The following is a 26,419-nucleotide window of genomic DNA, read 5'->3' as shown; positions in this document are numbered from 1 at the left end:
AGGGTCTCTATTAAATCAAAATGCGAATGCTTTGATCTCATTTTCGGCACTTTTCCTCTCCCCATCGCCGACTCTCTCTCTGCGCCTTTCCTCTCTCTCTCTGCACCTCTCCGTCTCTGCTCGATCTCTCTCTCTCGGCCCCCGTCCTCGCCCTCCCGCCTTGAGAACCTCTCTCTCTCTCTCTCTCTCTCATCCTCTGGCCAGATCTGGTCCTTTTACTCACTGCAAACCGGTACAGATCTAAACCCCTCTGCGGTTTAGGGCTTTTGCATTCTATTCCCTTCCCTTCCCTCTCTTTCTCCCTCCTAGGTTTAGGGCTTTTGGATGAGATTCGACACATGTTGTTCAGTGATGGAGGCGATTATTAAGATGTGGTGGCGTTGAATTTGTAACTTGCATTTCCTCTTCTTGTGAATTAATTTGGTGAGACTTCTTTCCCCTTATCATTTTCATTTCACTGTTGATAGTTACATGAAGTTAATGTAATCATATGAAAGTTTTGTAATTGATCAAGAAAGTAAAAAAAATAATATGAATTTCTATTTTTATTTCACTAAAGCATTTCATTATTTTTATATGAAAATCTGCATGCTAATTGTTTGAGGAAATGCCTCAACCAAGAATGTTCTTGTGTTAATCATGCTAGAGGTCCTGCGTTTCAACTCTCTGTAAATGGGGCACAAATCACTATATGGTTGGATGAACCCATTGTATCATCCATCTAGTTGACCCTGCTTTAGTGGACCAACACATAGATTCACAATGACTGGGGAATTTTCCCCTGTTGACCATTTTTGTTTTCAATCATCTGTTCGATCAATTGGCCAGGATGATTATGTTAGTTTGACTTTTGAACTATGGTCAAAAGTCAAACTGAGGGCTATATAATTTGATTGGTCTGTTTTCACATGAATGTGTGCTATGTGTATGGTGGATGAGACAACATAAAGTGAAGAGTGCTGGTGAATGGCCTGGATCTCCAACTGAGGTTCCCAGAGCAGATTCAGGTTCGGTATCCATCTCTTTGTCAACTGAATGTGTCTCATCTAATGTTCTGGTACTTGTGTCTCAATTCTGCTCTTTAACTCATCTCAGCCATCAGTTAGCACCACTGATACAACTCTTTCTTCTGGCAATGGAGCTTTGGATCCTATGGATATGTCTCCTTGTTCTACTAACCACTTAGATGGCATACATGATGACAACACTTACACAAGATTTACAAATCAACAAAACCTGGAAGAAGGGCATCACCAGAAGCCGCAAAGATGTGGAAAGAAAATGGTTTTACTAGGTAAATATACAAAAGGATGTACTAATTGGCTGAATGTTAGCAAGTTGTTAATATTACTTGGAGCATAGTTCAAGAGCTTCTACCACTTCTTTCGAATTCAGCGCCATTTGCCGTTTATCATCAATATCTTCAGGTCCAATGCCCTGGGTTCTGTTGGCTTTATTTTGTGTGCATCTGTTAGTCTACTCTTTTTAATGGTAATCTGATATGATTTCCGTTTTAGTTGGTCTTTGGCTCTTTCATTAGCTGTGTCTATAGAAACCATCTGCCAGTGAGATTCAAATGTTGATACCATAACCTACAGATGTGTGAGATTTCCTAGTAGATTAATTTAGCATTATTTGGATATGTAAATTAACTTATGAGCCGAATGTTTTGCTCAATGTTGTTTAAATCCTACAGTTTTCTGTTCAGATCCTATGATCTAATTGAAATCTTAGAGGGGGCTGAATTGCCTTTAGGGAAGATGATGAAACGTCTGAAATCCCAAAGAACAAAGAAAACGTCTGATGGACAGCCCGGATCTCTTACAATGTGCTATGTTGGAACATGGGCAGCATCTGGTTTGTGGTGACTGTTGATGGTGGATGCAAGAATGCATTGTTTCTACATTTGAATGTGTCTAGATGCCCAATAGAAATGTCATTTATGTATAGACTGTTGAGGTTGCTTATGCTGTTTCTAATCCAGATGTGTTTGAGTGGTTTTGCTTCTTTGCAGCTGCAGTAATCAGGATGGAAGACGGAACGTCTTCTATCATCTTCGATTGTTTGGAGGGAACATTGGATTCATGGTCCTTTGAATGAAAAGATCAACTAGGTAAGCCTCTTCTCTGTTATATCCCCTTGTGCGTTCGATCCTTGCTCATGCCCCCAATGCAGAATAGAGGAATTATATCCTGCACAGCAGTACACGACTGTTTCTTGCTGCATGGCCCACGTTTCAGCAATCCACAATGAAAAGAACAATAACTATTTTCTTGAATCAGAGTACCTATGCTATGCCTGGATGTACACAAGAATGGTTTTGTGCTTCTCTTTTTCATCCTTCTTCAAGGTAACTCAATAAACAAAATTGTTAGTCTTATTCTATTGGCAATTTTTATTTATTTATTTATTTTTTTCATTTTACAGTAATAAACATATGCTAGAATTCTACATATTACTATTTAAGAAATTCCGCTTTCTGCTGCTTCATCTTCATCTATGAATGCAGATGGGTATCCAATCTAAGTGTAGTTTGAAATCATCCAATCACCCTGCCATGTTTACTTTGGTGAGTTGGCTCTGCCATATTCAGGTTTGACCAGCTCTACTATGTAAATCTCCCTTTTCTTTGAATGAGAATACTGTTGGGGTTCCTTGGGATTTCTATGGCTCCACTGTATTTTTGGCACATGAAAAGCGGTTGCATTCATAGTATAAATTCAGTGGGTTCTCTGAACTGTTGGCTGTCCTTGAAAGGGGAATTTGGGGATTTTGAGAAATTAGGTGTTAGGGTAGGTGGAAAATTCGGGAACTTTGCAAATTTTGGTTTTTAGGGTTTTGGGAAAATTGGAGAAATCAAGATTATTAGGTGTCAAGGGTTCAGGAAATTTTGAAAATTTACCTAACTGGGGTTCTAGGTTTGCTGGTTTCATTTTCATACAGGTACTATTGTAACTCTGTCATTGTTATGCAGAAGGCGGGAACAATCATGACGATCACCTGGTGCAGAAATCATGAAATGGTGTGGTCCATTTGGCGAGTGGATCACCATGATTTTTGCGCCAGGTGATCACCATGATAAAATCAAATAACCATTTGTATTTATGATGGGCTTATGCTGTTACTGCAGATTCGACAGATCAAATAAGAAGGGTATATTAAATGGTTACTTTCTTTGGTTGGTATTTGGCTATGGATTTGGTGAGTCTCTTTGCATCCTGTTTCCTTTCATGTTTCCATTTCTCCATCTTGGAATCATTTACAACCATTATTCCTTTATGTACTATAAAATAGTTGATGGTTCTAATGATCACAGCTATCAGCTTTTGTTGTGATTCTGATTGGGGATCTGTATAATATAAGGCAGGCCAATTGAGTATATTGGTAATGGAAGAAGTATAGATTTTTTTTTACCATAATATATATTCCCCTTTCTCTGAACACCTTCATGTTCTTATATATATATATATGAATGTAATGTATAAGTATATAAGGCAGGCCAATTAGAAAAGAATGTATGGATGTCGTGAATCCGACTAAAAGCCATCATGTTTGGCACTGTGTAACTGTGTCTCCAGTAACTATACACTTATCAGCATCCAAGACTCCAAGGTACGTGGATTCTAAGACCTCTATTCTCTTAGTAAGCTATTTACATGGGGTTGAGCCCTAGTGGTTTTTCTTGCCCATATTCTAACGACTTTCTTATACTTTCAGATATGAAAATTCAAGTCCATGCAATCTTATCCCAATTTAAAAGCTCTAAATAAACCTTATTAGTGTTGGGGTATCTGATAAGTGCACTGAACCTGCTGTGAGTAGAGGAAACATCTATTTGAAAAAAATAGCTTTGACTTGAATGTATCAAAAATGTCTAAGCACATGTCTGCATCAGGTTATAAAGTTCTCTTCACCAACTTCTGCTGGAGCTGAGTGCGTCGATCCTGATTGCAGCTGGGTGGAACAATGGTATTGTTCTTTTTTCGCCTCATGACACTGTCCTTTAGCTTCATATTGGTGTCTTAAGATACCACCAAACCCACAAGATCTGACAGTGATGTCAAGCTATCTAGACCATCCCAATTGTAGGTCCCAATTGTGGATGGAGCATATAATCACATGAATCAAACAATATTCCTAGCTGGTCCCGAACAATTCTGATATCAAAGCTGTTAAACATAGTCTAATAAGCAATCATGAATGCGTTACTTAAAGAAATCAGTAGGTGAAACCACTTGCCACTTATCCTATAGCTTTTTCTTGGATTATATATTCTCCTTGTTGTTTTCTTTTACACACATACACATAATTCTGTAAATTACAATCCACTATTTAAATAAATATTTTTTTAAAAGGCTACAATCCACTATTTAATACTACAATATTATCCAAAGATATTATTATTAAGTTGGTATTACTTATAATCCATGGATCTAATGTGGACGCTCAGAATCTTTAGATCATTCTGATTTCAAGGTGGCTCCATATTCAATAAGCCCAATGATCTAACTGGTCTGGATCAACATACAAGCATGCAATGAGTCACTGCCATTTAATGTGGCGTGACAGGTTTAGCTTTAGACGAAAGTAAACAAAAATTTTATGAAATAATCAATCATTTCAGATTTCTTTCTGATTACTGTGGTTGCTAGTTTCCTAGTAGTTATTTGGATTTGCAGTTGTGGGCCGCTTTCCTGATGATGATATTGAAGAAATTGAACATTTTAGACTCGGGAAGGTATAATGTATTTATTTGGTAGTGCATAATAGCTAGTGACATAAGCTAGGGATGGCAATACATTGGTCACGGCTTGGGCTCCTAAACTTGGCTCAAGGACCCATTGGCATGCTCCAATCATCAAGTGGGTCATGGTTATACAAAAGGAATGAATGATTTAAACATACTTGAAATTGATCTGTCTGATCATCAGTGAAAGTCAGTGGGCCTACCTTTTTCATTTTTCTTTCTGTCTCTCATTTGGGTCCTTTTCAATTTTCTCTGATGTTGGTGGGTTTTGATGCAGGTACATAGCTTTGATGAATATGAAGGGATTGAGGTGGCATGGAACCAGGTGAAGCTGTATGACTTCTTACAGAGCCCTGAAGATCTAGAGAAGCTTTACTGTGAAATCCATCTCCCATATAGGATTTAATCTTTAAAAAAAAAAAAAAAAAATTGAATCTCAGTTCCAAGATATATTTTTGTTTTCTTCTTGCAATGCAGAAACCTGGCATTCAATCGGCTGAGTCAGAATATTCTATTCTCCTTAGCTTCCTTGAAATCTCTCTGTTATTTGTAAGTTCTTGTAATCTGTGAGCATGTTAAAGTCTCTGGTTTATGAGTAGCCAGTTCATATTTGCCAACCGATCTTTTTTCCAAGTGCAGGAATTTGAGTCACAATTCCCTCTCCGGTTCCATTGGGGACATATTTACTGGTCTGAAGAATCTAAAACAAATCTAAAACAAATGTAAGTATGCTAATGGGCTAAGTTTCTTCAATCTATCTAATTTTTTTATATTGCAATGTGAGTTGATACCATTAATGATCCATGGTTAATTCTGTCAGTGACCTGCAGAGCAACCAATTTATTGGATCAGTTAACTTCGTGGCTGGTCTCCCTCTACCATACCTGTATGCCTTGAATTAAGTGTCTTACTTTGTATGGATTGTCTTTTCTTCAACACTTTTTAAGCCTAAGTACAAAGTTCTGATTTTAACTACTCTTTAAGTTTCAGTAGTGTATTGATTTTGAGATGAAAGGCTATTATGATTAGGCCTTTCTATTCTAATAAACATATTAGTCAAGGCTAGTAATAAATCATGTACTAATCATATGTATTAATGAGAAAAGAGATTCGTGATGGAATAAGTTTGGTGCTTTCTTAGCAACGTATTAATGTGTAATGTACAGGAATAGTTCAGTGCTGGAGAGTCCACTTCTCATTACAGGTATACTACTTTAAGGTGACAAGAAAACTGGCATTTACCGGCGGTCAAAACCGCCGCCAAATCCCCATAAAACCGCTGGTAAATCCTTTAAATTTTTTTATAATCATTCATTCATTCATCACCTACATAATCATTCATTCATTCATTCATTCAATTACGATCATTCATTCATTCATTCATTCAATTACGATCATTCATTCAATAATGAATCAATTACGATCATTCATTCAATCAATTACAATTACAATTACAATATCAATAGTGATACCACGCTCCCGCTCGACCTTGAGCTTATCAAGAACCCATGCATACTTGAATGACCTCTTGTTCATCTCAGCAACTTCCTTCTCAAACCTCTCAATCACACGCTTATCAATTCCACCAAGCTTGTAGATAAGATGCCCCCAGTTGTGGTCGACTTGCCAGAGTCGACATGACCAATGACGACAATGTTATTGTGAACCTTCTCCTTTCCCATGATGGCTAACAAAACAGAGAACAATTAAACTGCAATCACCAAACAATGACAATTACAAGAGTATTCTAGATGGTGAAGCCAGAAACAAACTCGACAAAAGGCCTAATAAACTGTGAAAGAAGTTTTCTTCACCAAAATGTTTAAATTCACAGATACCCAGATTAACAACATTAGAAAACAAAACAGTTCCATGCACGTAAAAAAGGAAGCTGAACAGTATCTTTCCACCACACCCCACCAGGGGAAAAAAAAGGATAAAAATCAGACAAACACGTATGCCATGTTTGGAAACCATGGATTCCATACCAAACAATGGAAAAAGGCTTTCCTTTGATATGACAATTTGTGTTGTTTGGATAGCAAAGGAAAGGGTGAATTTCGCCCAACAATCATATCACCCTCATCCATAATTTGGACTCTTGGCACAATAAACTATGTGACTATTGTGAGAGGAAATATGAGATTTCCACTTCCTATCCTAACAAGAACTCAAAATTAGAATCCATGCTTAATCATTTTAACCATTCTAATCAAAATCATCATTAGATATTGTTTTTCTATTCTTTTCCCATGGATTCTGTGCATCCAAACATACACACAAACTCCCACTAATAAAAGAATAATGGTTTTAATACCAACATCTGGTATTTAACCTTACAATGCCACACAAGTAAAACCCAATTTTCCAGAAGAACATTCAAAGAGAACAATCAATTGCAACCCAACAAGGTAGACATGCATGGCATGAGTAGTTGCACAGAAATAAAGCCAAACCATTCATCAGGCATAAAAGTCAGTGATAAGGCCCACCTATTTCACGGATCAGGTGAAATACACACCCGACACATTAACATGGCTACAAGTGATAATCTCCCATTTTAAAAGAAAACGAGAGAGAAACTGATGCGATTTAATCAGGACAAGATTAGAAGAGACTGAGAGACAACATGCCACCAATCATATGCTACAAACATCTGATTAATCAATTGTTTTGGCCATTTGAGTATGGATTATAGCCTATATTTTTTCATTTTTGACCATGCATTTAGCTGTATTATATGTATCAGAATCAAACTGCAGGTCAAAGACTCCAGCCCACCTTTTGGATTTGATCCATAGCCATAGAACAGTGGCCACATTATATCCCCCAATTAACCATACAAATGGCACTGGAAAAAATAAGAAAAGGTAATGCCGTCCAAATTTTAGATTGAATTAATATTGATGTCCTCAAAGAGAGGCATACTGCATCTGGAACCAATCCATGAAAATGCACTCATTGATTCACAAAACCAAAATGTACTGTAGTTGGTGAGATTTGAAAAAAATAATAATTAGTTAGGTTGGAAAATAACATGATAGATGATGAACAAGAACTTATTTTCCAACAAAATATACAGCCATCGTGGTTCATATAATAAGAAATTACCTACAGAAATACAAACTAGTTACTACTTTGCCCATGATGATGGTAAAATGGAAATTACTGAATGAGCCTGGCAATCTCCACTGAAATTGTTGTAAGATAGATCCCTGAAAAGATATTTTATCAATGAATTTGGGTCAAATTCAATGGGTAAATTCTGATTCTAAGAAATACGAGTACTAAACATCGAAACAAAACAACAAGAACAACAAAAGAAAAGAAAAGAAAAACAGCATCTGGAAAAACATTTCTGTAATCGTATGAGCTGCGAAATGTTTACATAAAAAGTTAAATCTCAACAAGTAGAAAGTAGTTTGAATTCAAGGGTTCTAGGTTGAACTCTAGTTTGAATCTCAGCCCATTTAGTAAATGGGCTGGGCATAGGTTTGACTTCTTTGCTTGCTTAGTGAACAGGTCCAACCCAGGCTGATCCAACTCAACCAAAACCCAACCCATTGCCAACCCAAGATTAAATGAAAATCTTACCAGAAAAAAAGTGGACTGCAAGAAATGTGATGGAAATTACAAGTAGATTTGACTAAGAAATTAGTTTGGTAAGAAACATATGTTGATCAAGAGTTGGTATCAAGTCAAGAAAAGGGGTATTGTACCTTATGGAGAGGGTGGATTTCATGCACGTAAAGATGGTCTTCTAGCTTTTACAGCTGCCACTTTGTTGCATGGTTCATATACATGAGTAACTAGACTAGATCACAGCATTTTTGGAAACAATATGAAAAAAGTATCCCTTCCAAAATTATCACATCTGAAAGATTGACCTGCCAAACAATTTATAAGGATCTTCCCACTGATTCATACACAACATAATTAGCAAACAGGTGCCAAAATTTTGACTCAAAATACCACTACAACATGACATGCATATTTTAGATATTCTACATGAATATTTGTTTCTCCAACTTTAGGAAAAGGTAGACATTACCAGGATAGTCAAAATTATATTCATGAACTCGCATCAGTTCCTCCTCGGAAAAATTATGATATAAGGAATCCTGTAATATCATAGGCACAATAGACTTAAATGCAAGCACTTTTTCACAAAATAGAAGCCATTTGTTACAAGATTAACATGAATCAAGGCAACCACAAATACTTTATGGTCAGTAAGATCAAGTTAAAGAGACGTAAACAGTGTTTAAATATCTAGGTCTAGAGCTCAGACCATAGTAGATCTACGGTAGTGTTTAAATATCAAATAGCATGTAGCGTAGTGTTCACCTATCTAAAGAAGAATAGCTTCTTTATATGTACGTAACTAAAGAATTAGATGTGTGCTGGTAGATTTGCTGAAAAAAAAAAAAAAAAAAAAAACTAAACATGTTAAAGCAAAAGATTTGCTGAAAAGGAACCCATTCTTAGTTAAGCATACATTGTGGACTGATAGACTAAACATGTATTGTGATCGTCGACAGACTGTCAGAGGTTTCAATATACAATATATAAATTAATATATATGTATTTGTGTGCTTGTCTGTGGAAGGGGAAAAAAAAGGACACTCACCAAAGTAAACATGGCAGGGTGATTGGATGATTTCAAACTACACTTAGATTGGATACCCATCTGCTCCGTGGCCTTCAGAGCAAGGTTATAAAGCAAATAAGCAGTCAACATTCGGTGTAGGAAAGTGAAGAAAAATGATGGCTAGGAATGTCTAATGTGTGTGATTTTTGAAACACAGAACATTCGTGACATGACCCACAAGAGAGATGGTTCTTATTGATACATTACCCTGCAATGTGCACTGTGGAGAGATGGCTCCGCCATATTCTGGTTCTACCAGCTCTACCTTACCATTTGGCTTGAAGAAGCACTACAACACCGATAAAATCAGGATGTGATTTCAGAGCTTATTTCACATTTCTAACAAATTGCCATAGAACACAAAGTTTTCAGACAGAATTTTTACTCTATGCTAAAAACCCATTATTTTTACAATCTAATACCGAATCCAACCACCTTCAATACTCACATAAAATACTTCTGGTGCTTGTGCATAACCTGTATAAACAGTAGAGAATGGTCGCCAGATTGATAGAATCCTATACACTAGAAAAGTACATCCAAAAGGTAATTTGAATTGGTAGCAGAATCACAAGATTGAAAAGGAAAACCAAAAAACACAAGATCTAAAACATGAACACGATCACTATTCTATAATGGACAAACTGATCCAATAGAAAATAGATGCATTATCATTTATTTTGTTTTATTGATGTATCAAATATTTCATAAATGTGAAGCCAGGTAAAGTATCAAATAAATGAAACCAAATATCTTGGTCACCACAATTTTGTGTTCATGCACAAAAAACTATACAAACCTGGAACATGTGCAATTCCTGAGAAACAAATCTTAATATATTCAAAGAGAAACAGATCCTAATATCCCAGAAGATATCCCACCATATCTTGTTTCCTAACACCATGGTTGTAGTCATCATCATCATGTAATGCGTGCATGATATTAAACCGTAGAGGAAGAACAATTTTGATAACATTCAACATCGTAGGGTGAAGGTCCCACTACCTGTTTTGGTCCTACTTGAACCAACATGTACCCGTCAACCAAAAAAGGTTTTACACTAACTTGATGTGTGCATGCCTTTCGGTTCTCCAAATTAGCCTAAAGAATCAACTTCTTAAAGCAGTGAAAATGCTAATAGAAGTAACCTGCCCTGACATAAGATGCAAAATATTTCCACAGCATTATCAATGAAAGAGCTTTTAAGCTTTCCAAAAGTATGTAGCTGAGTAGAAATTTTCAAATTTTAGCATTATGTACAAAATTCAAAATCAAATTACAATAGTGCGATAGAAGTAGTGAAGGATTATCAAGCTGAAAGGATAAACAGTCTTCATTTTGTCTTTTGTTTGCCAATGGGTTGGATTTTATATTCTAAGCTATGTTTGTGATATTTTATTTTGAAAATATTAGCTTTTTCATAAACTATTTTCACTTTTGTTCCAAGCATTTTGTCAAACCCATTGTATTCAGGGATCAGACCAGCCACATGATAGTTTCACAGCTAGTCTAGTTTTTCAAACATGGCTAACACCAACCTTAACTAACAATAAGTGACAGAAATTATAGTTCTTGTATTCCTAATCATCATCATCATAGCCTTGTCCCAGCAAGTTGGAGTAAGGTTGTGAGAATGAAGCCTAAGAGTCACACGTCAACTTGGTGACAATAACCACGAACATAAATAATCAGTCAATTAAAACAGACAATTTGTAAGTTGTAACTAGTAACAGATGTAAAAGGTTTTAACGAAAAGCCTTTCCTCAGCAAGGTAGTGGCAACAGGAAACAACAACACGTCGATAAGGTAGTGGCAACAAGAAACAACAACAAGTAGCAAATTACAGCCTAGGAATCTAATGTCTGTTGCAATCTATAATTTTCACATATTTTGGTTCCTATTAGACCTTTACTGGCCCAGGATTGGGAATATTGGTTGGTGCTAAAGTATTAGTGCTTTGGGTCAGTCCTAAACTTACATGCTGGCTACTCTCTAAAGTATCTTTCATTGCTCTCATACCTCAAATACTTTATCAATGATTCAGTTAAATATTAATGCTGATAAGTAATCAGCCCACTTCAGTTCCAGCCTGATTGCAAGAAACAATCCTGTAATGTCAAAATAAAGGGTATCTAGAAAATCAATCCTTAGGCTTTATGAAGCAAGAACTAGTGTGTTCCTTTTCTCAATGCAAAATCTCATTGAGGAGAAAGCTGACAAAATTTTGTAGTAGAAACAATCACAATATGATGGAACCAAAAACAGAAACACAAAATATGAGGAACATATCAAATTCCTTTTCGCATAAATCAAATTATAGACAAATTGGGGAATATCCTATCAATTCATAGGAGCACACTTGATTGAATGTTTCACCAGGCCTACAATCGGTTGCCATGTCCATACGAGCAACAAAGAAGTGTTGATGGACTGGTGCGTATAACACAGGAGCAATAATTGTACCATATTTTCTGGATTCCCTAGGTGGCAATGCTCCTAAGCTGAGAATCCAGTGAGTTTAACTTCAGCTTCAATTTTGCCTTCCTATGAGCAAAAAGTATCTAAGCATCCTCCAAAAAAATCTCTCGTGGCCAAAGAAGAGAAAATGTAGTTGCTTGTAATTAGGCTTTGGTAGGAAGGAACATGCAAAAGAGATGAAATCCATACTACAGTAAACAAACAGGTTGAAATCTAGCGAGACTCTCCCCTGCTTAGCTATATCAAATGAATTAAATAGATTCCTGCAAAACATCATGCGTACAGTATTTCTTCAATATATCTACAAGCTGGATTAGCATTCCGATTCTCTAAACATCTCAACTCTGACAAACAAGAAGCCCAAGAATTTCTGTACATGACACGTCCACATAAACAAACTAATGCATATATAGTAGCTTAAAGATGATTTATTTTCATACTCTCCAGGTTGTATAGTGGGAATCCATGGGTAGCTACAAGTGATTACTGACACAAGCTAAGAATTTCATACTCTCTAGGTTAAGACCATCCTAAACTGCCTGCACTTCAACCACTGTGTTACAGATCCTGCCATAGATATAGAGGGAATCCATGGGTAGCTACAAGTGATTACTGACACAATCTCTTCCTTCTTGTGATCCTAACAGAAGAATTCGGATGAACTAGACCTTGTTGTATCACAAAACTCAACACGCTTGAGAGCGACACTGCCATTGACAGTAATTCTTAACCTAAGTTTCATAATTCAATAGAAAGAGAGAAATTACAAGCCCCAAAAGTACAGTTCCTTTCCACATCATCTTAAACTAAAAATAAACAGAAAAAAAAATCCACACAGAGGTGCAAAGCATGCAATTCACATCTGATTCACAGAAGATAGATCTAGTCTAGTTATAATAGAAATAAAAAATAAAAAATAAAAAGTCTGCCTCCAAAATCCCCGGCATCCTAATAGGTTGGCAAGTGAGTGCTTCAGAGGCAATGGATCATTCATATTACATACAAGGTGAATGTTGGGGCATTGAACATTAGAAAAGGGCCCCATCAGACCGAATGGCCGCACCCATTGGCTCTACTTTCAAAATCCAAGGAAGAAGGGGAGAAAAAAAATCCACTGTAGCAAATGATGAAATGCATGGATATGATCAAGCGGCTGAGATTTGGCCATCACCACCAGAAATCGCAACCATCCTCACAACCACTCCACAATTTGACGATGGAGTGGGGGGATGGAGCGTTTCGGCAGGTTTTATGACGATCGACGGCCTCTATGGGGAACCTCTTGTTGCAATTGGGCCATTCGACCTTCCTTCGTATGATCTCAATCTAACACCATTTCGGATAGAAATTGTAATTTTGGGCTTTCTTTTATATCAATCACAGGGGCCGCGATCTCTATTACTCATGTATGGTTTGAGCATGTTTCCCAGCAAACCAAACTGCCTCTATATTCCTGCAAATCATAATAAAAGTCAGGTGCCAGATTGCCGACTAATGGAAGTTAACTCGCATTCATAGAAAATCTCCGTCTAGAAGATGAAGGCTTGGTGTGAGTAGAGAGAATCCAAGGCGAGAAAGGAAGTGACGACCAGCTGAGGTCGTTGAAGGCTTTGGGGATGGTGAGGTTTTGAGAAGAGAATGGCTTTGGATGAAGATAAGGAAGAGACACTGCGGGGAAGAGTGAGATGGTATGGTTTCGTTTTGGAGGTCTGCGCACAGGAGAAAAGGGCGGACGGAATTGGATTTCGTTTTGGGGGAGGGGCGCGTGACGGACGGCCCTCTAAGACTTGGGTTTTAGGACCATGGGGCCCACCGTGATGTATGTTATTTATCCACTACGCCCATTAATTTTAAAGTATTATTTTAAGGGTTGATGCAAAAAATGAGCCATATCAAATATGTAAGAAGACCACACAAATATTAACAATAGAAATTTAATTTTTATTATTTCTTATGGTGTGGTCCACTTAGACCTTTAATTTACATAATTTTTGGGTTCATCCACTAAAATTATATATAATAATTGATGGGCGGCTTAGATCAAACACATATACTCCAATGGGCCCCATGGAGCCCCTTAAGCACCATCAATCTCTAATGAGGTTCCGATGAGGATGTAGGTTTTTGCTATAGATCATTAGGTTTTAGCTACGGATTAAATCTGTACTCTAATTGCTACAGATTTAATCTGTAGCTAAAAGCTTTCAAAGTCCATAGCCTTTGCTCGATTTTTTGGTACCCCAAAATCATATATTTTATGCCTGATAACTCATTCCGGATTGTGAGATACGCCACTACCAGAAAACTGGGCAAAGGCTACGAATAAAAGCTGTAGCTAAAGACATATGGCTACGGTTATAATCCGTAGCACGACCGTAGCCATTGGTACCGTAGCCATTGGTCTTAAAGCTATGGCTACGGATTTAATCCGTAGCCATAGAAATAATAGATACGGATTAAATCCGTAGCCATATCTTCCGTAGCTCTAAAGTATATACAGCTACGGATTATATCTGTAGCGAAAAGTTGAGGGAGAACCATAGCAAAAGGCTAAAATTAGCAACAAGTACGGTTTCTGGATAAATGGCTACGGTTAATAGCCGAAGCTACTGCCTATTTTTTAAAAATAAATAATAATGGCATCTTTTACCATTGTAGTACATGCCCTGATAGATCAACTCATATAAGCTAATACATATAAATACATCATGGCTAAATCATTCATTCATTCATTCAATCAAATACAATCATTCATTTCAATCCATTCACAAAAGTACAATGGCAACATAATAGTTACATGTCTATTTAAAGTTCTCATTGACAACAAGATCCAATGCCTTCTCGTAGCTAAATAGCTTCTCAACAATCGCAAGCGAGAACTCCATGGATGTGCCTCTACTGGTTATCAATTTTCCATCAACTAACACCATATTCTCAGCTTCGCTTTGATCCAAAAGCTTACTGCACATGGTTGAAAATCAATTTCATCATACAAACAATGTAGTCATATGAAAAAGCTATGTCTCTTCACCTTCATCCTGCTAAAAACAAATGCAACGATCAGTCAGCAGATGCAAACACTTGTGCTATAGAGATACTTTAGTTGCGGACCTGTCGATACATGCTGAATGTTAATTAAATGTGAATATTTTCCACAGAGCCTGTAGTTCAAGGAGAGTTTTTCAGGAGAAGCTTTGTTGTGCATGTGTCCTAAAGCATGTTCAGAATATCACATTCATTTTTCAGCGCCCTTTCATAGCAACATTTCCATATCTCATATGTCATGCTTCATCAGATGGTATTTCCCATAGCCTTTATGATCCCATGTGCCCATCTGCTTTTGGTGGATGTGTTTCACTTGAATAAAAAATTAGTTGTTCTCATCTACCTTGAGATTTGTGGAAGAAAAAAAAAGAGTTTAGTTTCCATTTCCTGAGTGCTCCATCTGCCTAGCAGATTGGCTCTTGAAAAAAAAGAACAACCCAGCTTGCAGATACTTCATAACAGGCCTAAACAAATGAATGTGCTCACCTCCACATCATCTTCAGAAGAATATGCATCATCCAACTGGGAGTACAGGCCTTCATCACCCACATCCTTAATAGTCTCCATTTGTTCCTGCAAAAGAATAATAAACATGGCTACAAGAAGACAAATATTGAAAATTTGCAACTCTTCGATGGGGTTGATGGCCTTAGTTGCCTCAACATAAACACTCTACTGATAATCATCTGGAGATCATACCAGTTCAAATTTCATAATCTCAATTCTTTTTCGTAGATCTGAAATATGATGATTCAGAGCCTGAGATTTTTTTATCCAAAACAAAAAAAAGGGGACCATTAGGATTGAAAACAATATCGACTTCAAAACCTATAATTCATAGCCAGGTTCATCAGCTGCAATGTTACCTCACGCCTTTGAAGCTCGATTGAATGCGCTCATGCCTGCCTCCTTGTCAACAGGTTCTTGGGCCTCAACGTTTGTGGGCGTTGATAGTTTTTCCCACGATAGACGACAATTGCATAGCCTTTAGAAGTTTTATCCAAAGAAAATTAACACCCCACCGCTCTCTGCCTCAAGAGAGATTGCAATATGCTTGACTTGTTGAAAGCTCTTCCCTTTTATAATTATCTTGACCAACTCCCTGTACTTCCAACGCAGGTGCATGTTTTCTACGGTGCCATCAAAAACACCCCGCCTCCCTGAAACAGAAGATATGTTCATAAAATGGTCTTTTATGATTCTGTCTGAGATACACTAGGAGAAAAATAGGAGACGATGATTGGGAATGGTGAATTATCAAGCAGTAAGAAAGGTTTCATGCTCAGGCCAATTTTACAGAACAGGAACCTCTCCTCGTCAGTTATGGTTTCTAAATCGGTTGGAAGATCAGCTGGCTCCAGATATTCCTGCACTTTACGTAGAGCCTTCTCCACCTTCTTCACCTTCTCCTGTGCCTAATACTTCCAATAACAGAAATTAGAAAGCATATATTGGGTAATAAACCTGAAGTGCCAGATCAGTTTTACTAGTAGTTCCAAAAACAGAACTAATGATCAACTCCATTCATAAATACTATGTATGGCATTTAAAATCGTAGACTTGGAACGCATTGACTGGATCTGGACCATTCCCCAAGCGGACGCTTGCCATAGAGAGTTGACAGTCCAAAACCATTTCAATCAGATGACCTTAGACATCACATCAGCAGCCTACAAATCAGCATTAAAACACAAACTCCTATTCTAAAGGTCATAACTATCTGGTAGGTCATGTTTTTGGGTTGTGGGCCATCCACAGTAGGATCCACCTGATAACAGTCTGGACCATGTTCAAACTTTCCTCATGAGCGTTTATTAGATTTCAGCCATAACTATCCTCACCATGATGGATATGCAATCTTATCCCTAATATGATATCACCGTGGTATGTGAAACACACATGAGCTAGTTTCCTCTCTGAGTATTTGACGAGAGCAGCATGTTTAGCTAAAGCCACATTTCTCATCATTTTTACTCTATTGTCACTGCTCGGTTGATTTCCCCAACGAGAGTTTGCTGCCAAAGTTTCTGCCAGCATACCGGCAACGAATGGCCCACTAGCACTTTTGGCATTTGAAGCAATTAAGGTCGACGCCCTCAGTCGTGCTTGCTCTTCCTCATCCTACCAGATCTTTGCTAATTTATGCCTTTCTACTAATGCCACTTTCATGGCTGGTGGTAAGAAGTCATTTCCCCTGTAAAAAATGATATAATCCTTGTTCCTAGAGACAAGCGCTCTTCAAAATCTGCACAAGTGAGGTGAAACAGTTCTCAGCCAGTAAGTGAGATGAAACTGATTCTTAGCTAATAACAAGTAATTACCCATAAAGGACGTGCTCCAGTGAAACCAGTACCATCATAAGCTATGGTGGTACCATGCAGATGTGGTACCCATGTGATATATTCACGACATCCCGACAAGTGTATCATATGCTTCACCTCAAGTTACCCCTAGGTCACAAAAATCAGCCCAAAAGACAACGGGTGGGCCATAGATATAAAATACATACCTATCTGAATAATGAATTATCCAAAATAATAAGCAGCAAAAAGAAAAATCAGCAATCAGTAAATACATACCTGGGCAACCTTGATTGAATTCTGAGTAGCCCCTGGATATATCAAAATAGGATAAAATTGAATGTTAGCCTGTATAAATAGATATCAAATACTTGTTGAAAATGGAATACGATTACGACATGATAATGAACAATTCTCCCAAAAAAAGGTTCTCTTCTATCATGTACCAACATCATATTACCTTCACAGCTGATTGACAATTCTCAAAGAAATCAATGATAGTATCAGTCACCCAACTCATTCCAACTCAGTTAGAATTGTTCAGACTCATTCTGGTTTCGGAATGTGACTTGCCAATGACACATTTCATTCTCCACCAACATCATGTCACGTAGTATCAATCAATATTCAGAACCATGATACAAAAAAAAAAAAGAAAAAAAAAGAAAAAAAGAAAGAAAGTTGGAGAGCAAGTTGGGATCACTAGAGAGACGAGTGAGTTTCCAAAAAAAGAAAAAAAAAAGAAAAAAAGAAACACATGTTGTATATGTTTTCCCAAAAGCAAAATCCAGTTATTCCTACTAGACTCTAGCTGCTAAATGATACCCACTGGCTTTGGATGTGCTTCATATCTCCCCGTAGGATGCAGGTGGCTATGTACAAAATTCTTGTCCTTCCATATACAATGATAGAATAGATGCTCAGTTGAGCTACAGAATGCCAGTACAGGTAGAAAGAATTTGATCTACGTACCAGAAAGTGGAAATACGTGGAAAATTGGACTTATAGCATAGACATATGTAGAGCTTCCATAGTAAGCTTCAATGTTAGACTAGAATATGTTTAATCCCTTCCCATGAAGAGAAGACCTGAAAAAAAAAATCAGTCAAGTATACGTTACAAAATAGAACTCAATCAAGCATGAGAATCACAAAATGGTTATAGATTCAATAGAGAACTAATTTTTAATGATTAATCTAATGTGCCAGCAAAAACTCACCTTGAAGCCCTTCTCCCTCCTCCTTTACCCAAGCTTGGGACTGGCAATGCAAGGAGTTGCATTAGCGGTGTTAAAAAAGGGCTTAAGCTCCATTTGGTTTGAGATAAATTTATATTCATAAACACCAATGTGATGACCAAATGGAGCCTAAGACTATAAATATGTTCAAAGATATAGTACAAAATTCATGCAGACCATAAATATCGATGAACTACAGAGTACCAGAAAAAAAAAAAAAAAAACAAGTCAAATATCATATCGAGTAACTAGAAAAAACATGCAAACTAGAAATATGTTGAACTACCCAATTTGTGAATTTAGTAATTCAAAATTGCCAAGTTCACTGATTCCATGGAATGATTACCCAGCGTAGCCATCAAAAATTCCTTGACTTCCCAACTTCATGAATTGGGGACTTCTAACTTCTTTTTTTTTAATTGCCAAAGATTTGTGCCCATTTTATTAATTGGGAATTAATAACTAGTAAATTTAGTAATTCAGGTAAATCAAACACATTAATTACACAATCAATGAATTTGGCTATAGTTAGATTAAGTGTTCCAAACACCTATCTTTAGCATAATAGATTATGGTTCCTACAAGCCCCAAGTTGAAATAGAACAAAAGAAAGAATACCTTTAGCGCATTGAGGTAATCAACTAAGTCATTTTCAAATGCACATGGTCTGCTCAGATTCTTCTGATCTTTCCATGGGAAATCTTGCATCCACAAACCTTGGGTTTTGTTGTTCCAGTCAACATAGATCAAATTCGTTGTATGTATAACAATACTTACCCCCTGAGGACATACAAGGAGCATGGCCTTTGAATGATATCTCCCATATGAAATGGGAAGCAGGGGCGGTGCAGAACTTAATTTGTGGGCATGCTCGTTTGAAAAAAAAAAAAAAAAACAGCAACAAAACTGAATGTGCATCTGCCCATGCACATACTGCTGGTGGGCCCCAAATTTTCAACATATTGGATGCATACGGATTGGTGATTCATGAGATGTGAACAGTAACATTATTGTCCTTTAAAATGCATATGATCATTCCTTTTTATTAAAACAGAGATTGAGCTAATCTTCATGGTGGGGCTAATGGATTGCCAACAGCAGCATGCCATCTTCATGGATGGCATATGCACATCTTGGCAGGGCCTAAGAAGGTTTCAGTGGTTGCTGTTTTCCATCCGAACTGTCCCTCGAGGTGTGGCCCATGTGAGTTTTGGATCTAGCTCATCTTTTTAGATCACGGCCAAATTCATGCTCAATGCAGCAAGCATCTGCACAAACCCATAATCTCTGAACCCCCTCAACCACCCAATCAATCTAATCAATACCCCCTCAAACCCCCAATCCAATTCCACAAAACAAAAGAGAGAGAAATCTGAATATTCAAAAGAGAAAAAAGAAGATAAGCGGTCTTGCATACCTAAATGGGACACGATCGAGCAGTAGAGACGCGGATGATGGCATGAGAGAGGGGAGGTTTCGTGAGATTGAGAGAGAGATGATGGTTAGGGGGAAAAGAGGGTTTCGTGAGAGAGGAGTGTTCGTGAGAGACGATTCAGGAGATCGAGAGAGAGAGAGAGAGAGAGAGAGAGAGTGGGTGAAAAGAGGGTTTGGGTTTTTTCTCACGAGAGTGGGAGGGAATATTCATTTTTTCACGAGCGGGGGAAGGAGAAAAAGGGACCCGCGAACGAAAATTTCCGTATTTTTAAATACTACGGCTTTAATCCGTAGCTAAAATGCACGTTGGTCTGTAGCCTCTATACCAATTTTTGAATCTCCACACCCCTCACCATTCGCACAGCCTCTGACGAGCTAGACGCGGACGGTCCTCTTAAGAGTTTTATGGGGCCCACCGTGATGCATTTGGTATATCTACTCCATCCATTAATTTTGAAATTTTTTTTATAAAGAACGATGCCAAAAATGTGCAAATCGAACGTCCACTTGAAACACACCATTAATTGATGGTATGTATTTAATCTCCACTATTTCCTACAGTGTGGTCCACTTGAGCCTTCGATCTACCTTCTTTTTTGGGCTCTTGCCCTAAAATGATCCGTTAAAATGGATAGACGTATTAGATGGAGCATACATATTGTAATGGGCCTTGTAAAGTCCCTTAAGGGGCTGTTAAATGCTGTAGCAATGGGTGGTGGGCGTTAGCTTTTAGCTACGGTTTTAAGCTGTAGCAAATTAGCTACGGTTTTTGTCCGTAGTTAAAAAGTAGCATGGTCCGTAGCCTTTGATCATTTTTTTGGTAGTGCGCCCAATCTAAGTTCCGACGGTCCGAATCACTTCTGTCATCAACCAAGCCTTTTCTGATCCATCTTGGCCATGAAATTGTCCGCGACCCGCTCTACATCAATTTGTGGCTCCGTTCCACCTTTCCTTCAAAAAAAAAAAAAAAAAGAAGAAGAAGAAGAAGAAGAAGAAGAAGAAGAAGAAGCATCTTACATGTAAGTTATCATTTCAAATATCAAAGAGTTCCAACCAAGTGATGTAGAGTGGGTCGTGGACAAATTCTGGCCAAGATGGACCAGAGAAATGAGTTATTCAGTGTACAATATATGACTTTAAGGTAGGAGAAGCTACTTTAGCCAACCAGCCCGATTGAAGGCGTAAGTGTTTAGGACCGTTGAAACACTAATGCAGGCATATCTCGCAAACCGGACTGAGTTGTTCGATGTATAATATATGATTTTGGGGTAGGAGAAGCTAATTTGTCCAACCAACCCGGTGTCCATGCCGAATCTGCGAGATTCCAACAGATCCAAGGTCAAAAGTCCGTTTTAATTTCGATTTTACTATTTATAGTAATTTTTAGTTCAGTCATAACTCTTGATCCTTTGAGCTTCAGGAGTTGTGCCCTACATGAAAAGGCCATAGAAATTTTAAGGGAATAACTTGGTTAAGACAAATTGGACACTTACTATTTTTGGCTGAAAACCATGAAGTCTAAGTAGAAATCATGACCATCTATAAATAATAAGTTTACTATTTATAGTAAGTCACATTTTGAGGGAATTTGAGTTAGAGTTTTATTCTGAAAATTCTTTCAAGGTTTGATATCATTATTTAAAGGGTTGCAAAATAGTTTTTACCATCATTCAATTTATTTTCAGAATTATTAGAAATTATTTTCTATTTTCTTCCTTCGTGGTATCAAGGAATCTTTGGGAGGAGTCCAGAAAAACCCCGTGGATTCGTAGTTATCATTGAGGAAGACAGTGTTCAACCTGGTCACTTCCATCCCTGCTTCACCCAGCCTAATTAAGTAGGCCCTAAATTTTTATTTTTATTTAAAAAAAAAAGAAAAAAAGTAGGCCCTAAAATCTCGTTTTTAATGAGGGTACTCAAGAGTCATTAGGGGTCTATGTGGCTTGTCAGCTGGAAGCTTCAGATCGCAGATCCACTCACAAAGGCTTACCTTCAGCCTAAGTTTAAGGAGCGTACAAGTGGCATTAGGATCAGTTGATTTAGTGGGCCACACCACATGGACACAAAGAAAAGACTGTCGAATCTGGCAGATCAATGTATTACGAAAGGAAGGGCTAAGTAGTAAAAAATAAAAATAAAAAATCAGCAGCCACATTGAGCGGCCGAGACCAGCAACATTAATAGTAACAGTTGCCAATAACTACATTGTTTTGACCCATAACCCATAACTCATCCACATGGTGGCCAACTTGATCAACACCTCTGACCGCCCATTCCTGTCATGAAAACGGTGGGCCCCAATTCACAAGAAAAAGAATTAAAAAAAAAAAAAAACAAGTGTGATACGTGGCAGCTCCTATACCCGTCGGTTCCCTAGCACAACTTCAAACAGGCGTGCCCCTCCAAGCAACCCACCCTCATGTATATAACTCAAATGCTCCCTCATTTCACCAAAGCATCATAGTGTCCAAACGTCTTGGATCGACTTTTTTTGAGCATTGTTACGTTATGGTGAAAAGTAGTGTACAAGAAGGCATGCAATGGAGAGCCATGTCTACGGTTTCGATTGATGAGATCAGGAAGGCCCAACGAACAGAGGGTCCCGCCACAGTGCTAGCCATCGCCACAGCCACACCGCCGAATGAGGTGATCCAGGCAGACTGCCCGGATTACTACTTTAGGGTGACGAATAGCGAGCAAATGACTGATCTCAAAGAGAAGTTCAAGCGAATATGTGAGTACATGAACAACGTACTGACTTTGTGTTATTTGTTATATCTTCACTAATCCTTGGGGTCAGGTTGGGTGCTACTAAAATATGAGTTCATCTCATTCCATTTAATCATAATTAAAATCAGATGATGATGTATAGCAGGTTCCAGACACTTTCATGACAAGGATGGACCTGAGAAGGCCTGATAGGAGGCGAAAATGGTTTGGACCGTTAAAACCTTAAATAAGTCGTATCTCACAAATCGGGATGAGTTTTTCAACATATTATATGTAATTTTGGGTAGAAGAAATTACTTAATCCAACCAACCCTGCCAGATTTGCAAGATTTCATTAGATCAATGGTCAAAAGTCACATTTAGTTTCATTTTTACTATAAATAGTAAGTTTTAGTTTGAGTATAACTTTCGATCCTTTGAGTTGTTGAAGTCGTTTCCAACATGAAAATGGCTTAGAAAATTTAGGAGAATAATGTGGTTATAAGTCCAAGTTGGACACTTACTATTTTTGGCCAAAAACCATGAAGTATAGTAGGAATAGACATTGTCTATAAATAGTAAGTTTACTATTTATATTAATTCACGTTTTTTGGGTGTTAGAGTTGGAGTCCAAGTCTAAAACTCGATTCCTCATTTAATGATTTGTCATTTCTTTTTTTTCTTTTTTCTTTTTTTATCATCAATCAAGTTATTTCAAATTTATTAGGAATTATTCATGCTTTATTCTCTCGTGGAATCGAGGAAACTCTGTGAAAATTTGAAGTAGTTATCTCATGAGGAAGGTGGTGATCAACCTCATCACGTCCCTTCCTGCGCTAGATGAACTCATTTTTAAGTTGCACCCAAACAGGTCCTTGGCATTTTTTATGTTTTTCTTGCACAGGAAACTTCATCATCATATTCATCAGCAGGCCGTCTCCTCAATGCTTTTCCGCCCGTTCCATTAGGTCCTCAGAGGTCCTTCTCTCTGGTGGGGGACAGGGGGCCGGTTTTTGTTTTTAGGCTCCCCCTGCTTTGTTCTTTTCGGGTTTTGCATATTCACGCATAGTTACGATAGGCGGATTGCTTTGTTTTTGTCTTCAACCCACCCGAATCCCAGCTAGGTTGTATCTTCCTTTTTTCAAAGGATTGGCGAGCCGTCGTTTAAAAAAAAAAAAAAAAAAAAAACTTCATCATCGTAAGAAAAATTTTCAGTGCCAGATTTGATTTCTTTTTTCGTCACAACATTATTTATACAAGCTTGGGGCTGGTTTATATCTCATCTGTACCGAGTTTATACTGATAATATATTTTCAAAGTGCTAAAATAGCATTCGCAGCTCATACTAAACGATTTGTTTTTGCACCATGCAGGTGATAAATCGATGATCCGGAAACGTTACATGCACCTAACCGAGGACATACTCAAGGAGAATCCCAACATCTGTGCATTCATGGCCTCATCCCTCGACGCCCGCCAGGAAATAGCCATCGTCGCTGTCCCAGAACTCGGTAAGGAAGCAGCAGCCAAGGCCATAAAGGAGTGGGGCCACCCAAAATCTAAGATCACCCACCTAGTCTTCTGCACCTCGAGCGGTGTCGACATGCCTGGCACCGACTACCAGCTCACCAAGCTCCTTAGCCTCCATCCATCCATCAAACGATACATGATCTATCAACAAGGCTGCTTTGCTGGTGGTACAGCCCTCCGGCTTGCAAAAGACCTAGCCGAGAATAATGCTGGTGCACGTGTTCTTGTTGTGTGCTCCGAGATCACTGCGACTGGTTTCCGCGGCCCGTCCGACACTGACCTCAATAGCCTTGTTGCTCATGCACTCTTTGGAGATGGTGCAGCTGCAGCGATTATAGGAGCTGATCCTAACTCCTCCGAACAACCACTCTTTCAACTTGCGTCAGCCTCACAAACCATACTACCTGATTCAGAGGGTGCAATCCGTGTCCACTTACGTGAGGTGGGCCTCACAATGCACCTTGTCAAGGAAGTGCCAGGGCTCATATCGAAGAACATCGAGAAGATTGTAGCAGAGGCATTCGAGCCACTCAGCATCGATGACTGGAATTCGATCTTCTGGATCGTGCACCCAGGTGGGGCGGCCATACTTGATGAAGTAGAGCAAAAAATGAAACTCAAGACAGAAGTTGAGGGCTACAAGGCACGTTCTAAGCGAGTTCGGGAACATGTCAAGCGCCTCTGTATTATTTATTTTGGATGAGATGAGGAGGAAGTCTGTAGAGGAAGGGAAGACGACGACCGGAGAGGGACTGGATTGGGGTGTGTTGTTTGGGTTTGGGCCTGGCCTGACTGTTGAGACCGTGGTCTTGCATAGCCTTCCAAGTGTAGCCCACTAAGATGTGGGTATGGTTCAAGGTTCACTGTCCACCAAATAAGGTTCTTATTTGAATGGTTGAATTATTGTTAGGCTTAGTTCTGTTATGCTTTCAGATGCATTCCGTAATAAATTCAAAAGTTCCCAGTAGCAATATAATAAGTTATTATGTTAGTGGTCACATTGGACTCTCTTTCCAATGGATTCATCTGAGCTGTCCATTATATCTAGAACATATTTTATAAGGTACCAATAACATATCGTCGAATGATCCAAGCCATTCTTGATTTGGCCTAATTTGTACAACCATCCTTTTTCCAAGCATTGAATGAGATGGTTACAATTTTGGAACAAAAAAAAAAGAAGAAGAAGAAGAAGAAGAAGAAGAAGAAGAAGTAATTTTTAAAATCTCCTGCAATCCATGTTATGAATTTAGATCCTCTGCTTGCAATAAATAGAAAAATTTTGTTTGTTACAAGTTGATGGGGCCACATCATCATGCACTACATTTAATGCAGTAGTGGTGACAATGTAAATGATGACATGGACTAATTACAATGCAGGAAAATAAAAATTTTATGTTTGTGGCAAGTAGAGAATCTTGGCAAGTAGAGAATCCGAATTTGTTACTTGATGAGGTCCCTAGCTAATAAATAAATAGATTAAATTGTTGATTCAACATATTTTCTTGTAAATTGACCGTCCATACTAAAGATGTTGATCAAATGGTCAATATATTTAATATATGTGTGATGTTTGCATGGTAGCTCCTCATGAAATATGTGCTGGACCTAACCAATAACCTATGAATGGAATAAAACATAATTAGGAACACTTCTTCAATCCTTAATTTCTTCAAGGATAGATCGCGTGGGAAAAGGAAGGCTATTGAAAATAAGGGCAAATCAAGGAAAGATATGATCGTAAATCTAATCAGCATGATGTTTGCATCATAGCCCATGAAACGTGTTTGGGATTTAATGGACAGTTCAGATTAATTGACTGGACTGTCCAAGTGAACCTATTCAACAGAGACCACTAACCATCGAAAATGTCCGCCTTTATTTTCTAACTGTTTTCGTATTTCAATCAAACACGAGCTAACTTGTTAGCAAGGGCAGCAAGGGCCTGTATTTGGTTAACGTGTCTGGTTAGAATAATGTGGGCGTGCAAAAGTCATACTTCACTCAGTATAAGAGCGCGGTGTGTTCTGCCTGCGCTGAAATGGATAGTTTAAGACCCAATTTTAGGACTCAACTACCTTTTCAACCACCAGTTGTGATAGTGATAGATGATTTGCTAAAGGTAGGATTTTTTTTTTGTATTTTTAACTTAGCCACGGAAAAGCCTAATCCATTAATAGAATCATATATGTATATGAGAGACAAAGAGAGAGAATGGATTTCAATCTCTAAACAAAAAAAACCTTTCCTACCCTCCACTTCAAAGCATGAATTGCTCCAAAAATAAT

General features: G+C 38.1%; 1 protein-coding gene, 1 long non-coding RNA gene and 2 pseudogenes across 13 annotated transcripts; 2 read left to right on the top strand and 2 right to left on the bottom strand.

Annotated features, from left to right (window-relative positions):
- The first annotated feature begins 529 nt into the window (after positions 1-529).
- LOC131246578 (uncharacterized) lies at positions 530-3,733 on the top strand. Its single transcript, XR_009171442.1, has 3 exons — positions 530-1,007; positions 2,015-2,350; positions 2,510-3,733. It is a non-coding gene; the product is annotated as an uncharacterized LOC131246578 (long non-coding RNA).
- A 4,055-nt stretch (positions 3,734-7,788) lies between these two features.
- On the bottom strand, positions 7,789-13,647 carry LOC131246575 (uncharacterized). 12 transcript variants are annotated; one of them, XR_009171438.1, is made up of 7 exons: positions 13,312-13,647; positions 13,048-13,155; positions 11,862-11,942; positions 9,606-9,875; positions 9,378-9,449; positions 8,799-9,162; positions 7,789-8,634 (listed from the first exon to the last, which is right to left on the bottom strand). XR_009171438.1 is itself a non-coding variant. In XM_058246837.1 (5 exons), exons 1-5 carry the CDS (start codon positions 13,338-13,340, stop codon positions 9,421-9,423), a joined length of 318 nt encoding a protein of 105 aa, XP_058102820.1. In that variant the 5' UTR covers positions 13,341-13,647; the 3' UTR covers positions 9,169-9,420. The 12 variants fall into 12 exon arrangements, 1 of the variants encoding a protein (XP_058102820.1); XR_009171434.1 differs by having other exon boundaries at positions 9,378-9,687; positions 9,847-9,875; XR_009171432.1 differs by lacking the exon at positions 11,862-11,942 and having other exon boundaries at positions 7,789-7,962; positions 8,467-8,634; positions 9,378-9,687; positions 9,847-9,875.
- A 1,246-nt stretch (positions 13,648-14,893) lies between these two features.
- Positions 14,894-17,277, bottom strand: LOC131247140 (CRM-domain containing factor CFM3, chloroplastic/mitochondrial-like; annotated as a pseudogene).
- Positions 17,278-22,442: 5,165 nt separating this feature from the next.
- On the top strand, positions 22,443-25,125 carry LOC131246572 (chalcone synthase 3-like; annotated as a pseudogene).
- The last annotated feature ends 1,294 nt before the right edge of the window (positions 25,126-26,419 follow it).

The sequence above is a fragment of the Magnolia sinica genome, chromosome 5 (genome assembly GCF_029962835.1).
Source record: "Magnolia sinica isolate HGM2019 chromosome 5, MsV1, whole genome shotgun sequence".
In the NCBI taxonomy this organism is placed as follows: Eukaryota; Viridiplantae; Streptophyta; class Magnoliopsida; order Magnoliales; family Magnoliaceae; genus Magnolia; species Magnolia sinica.
The sequence above is the reverse complement of the archived record's forward strand: the minus strand, read 5'-3'. Positions and strand labels throughout refer to the sequence as shown.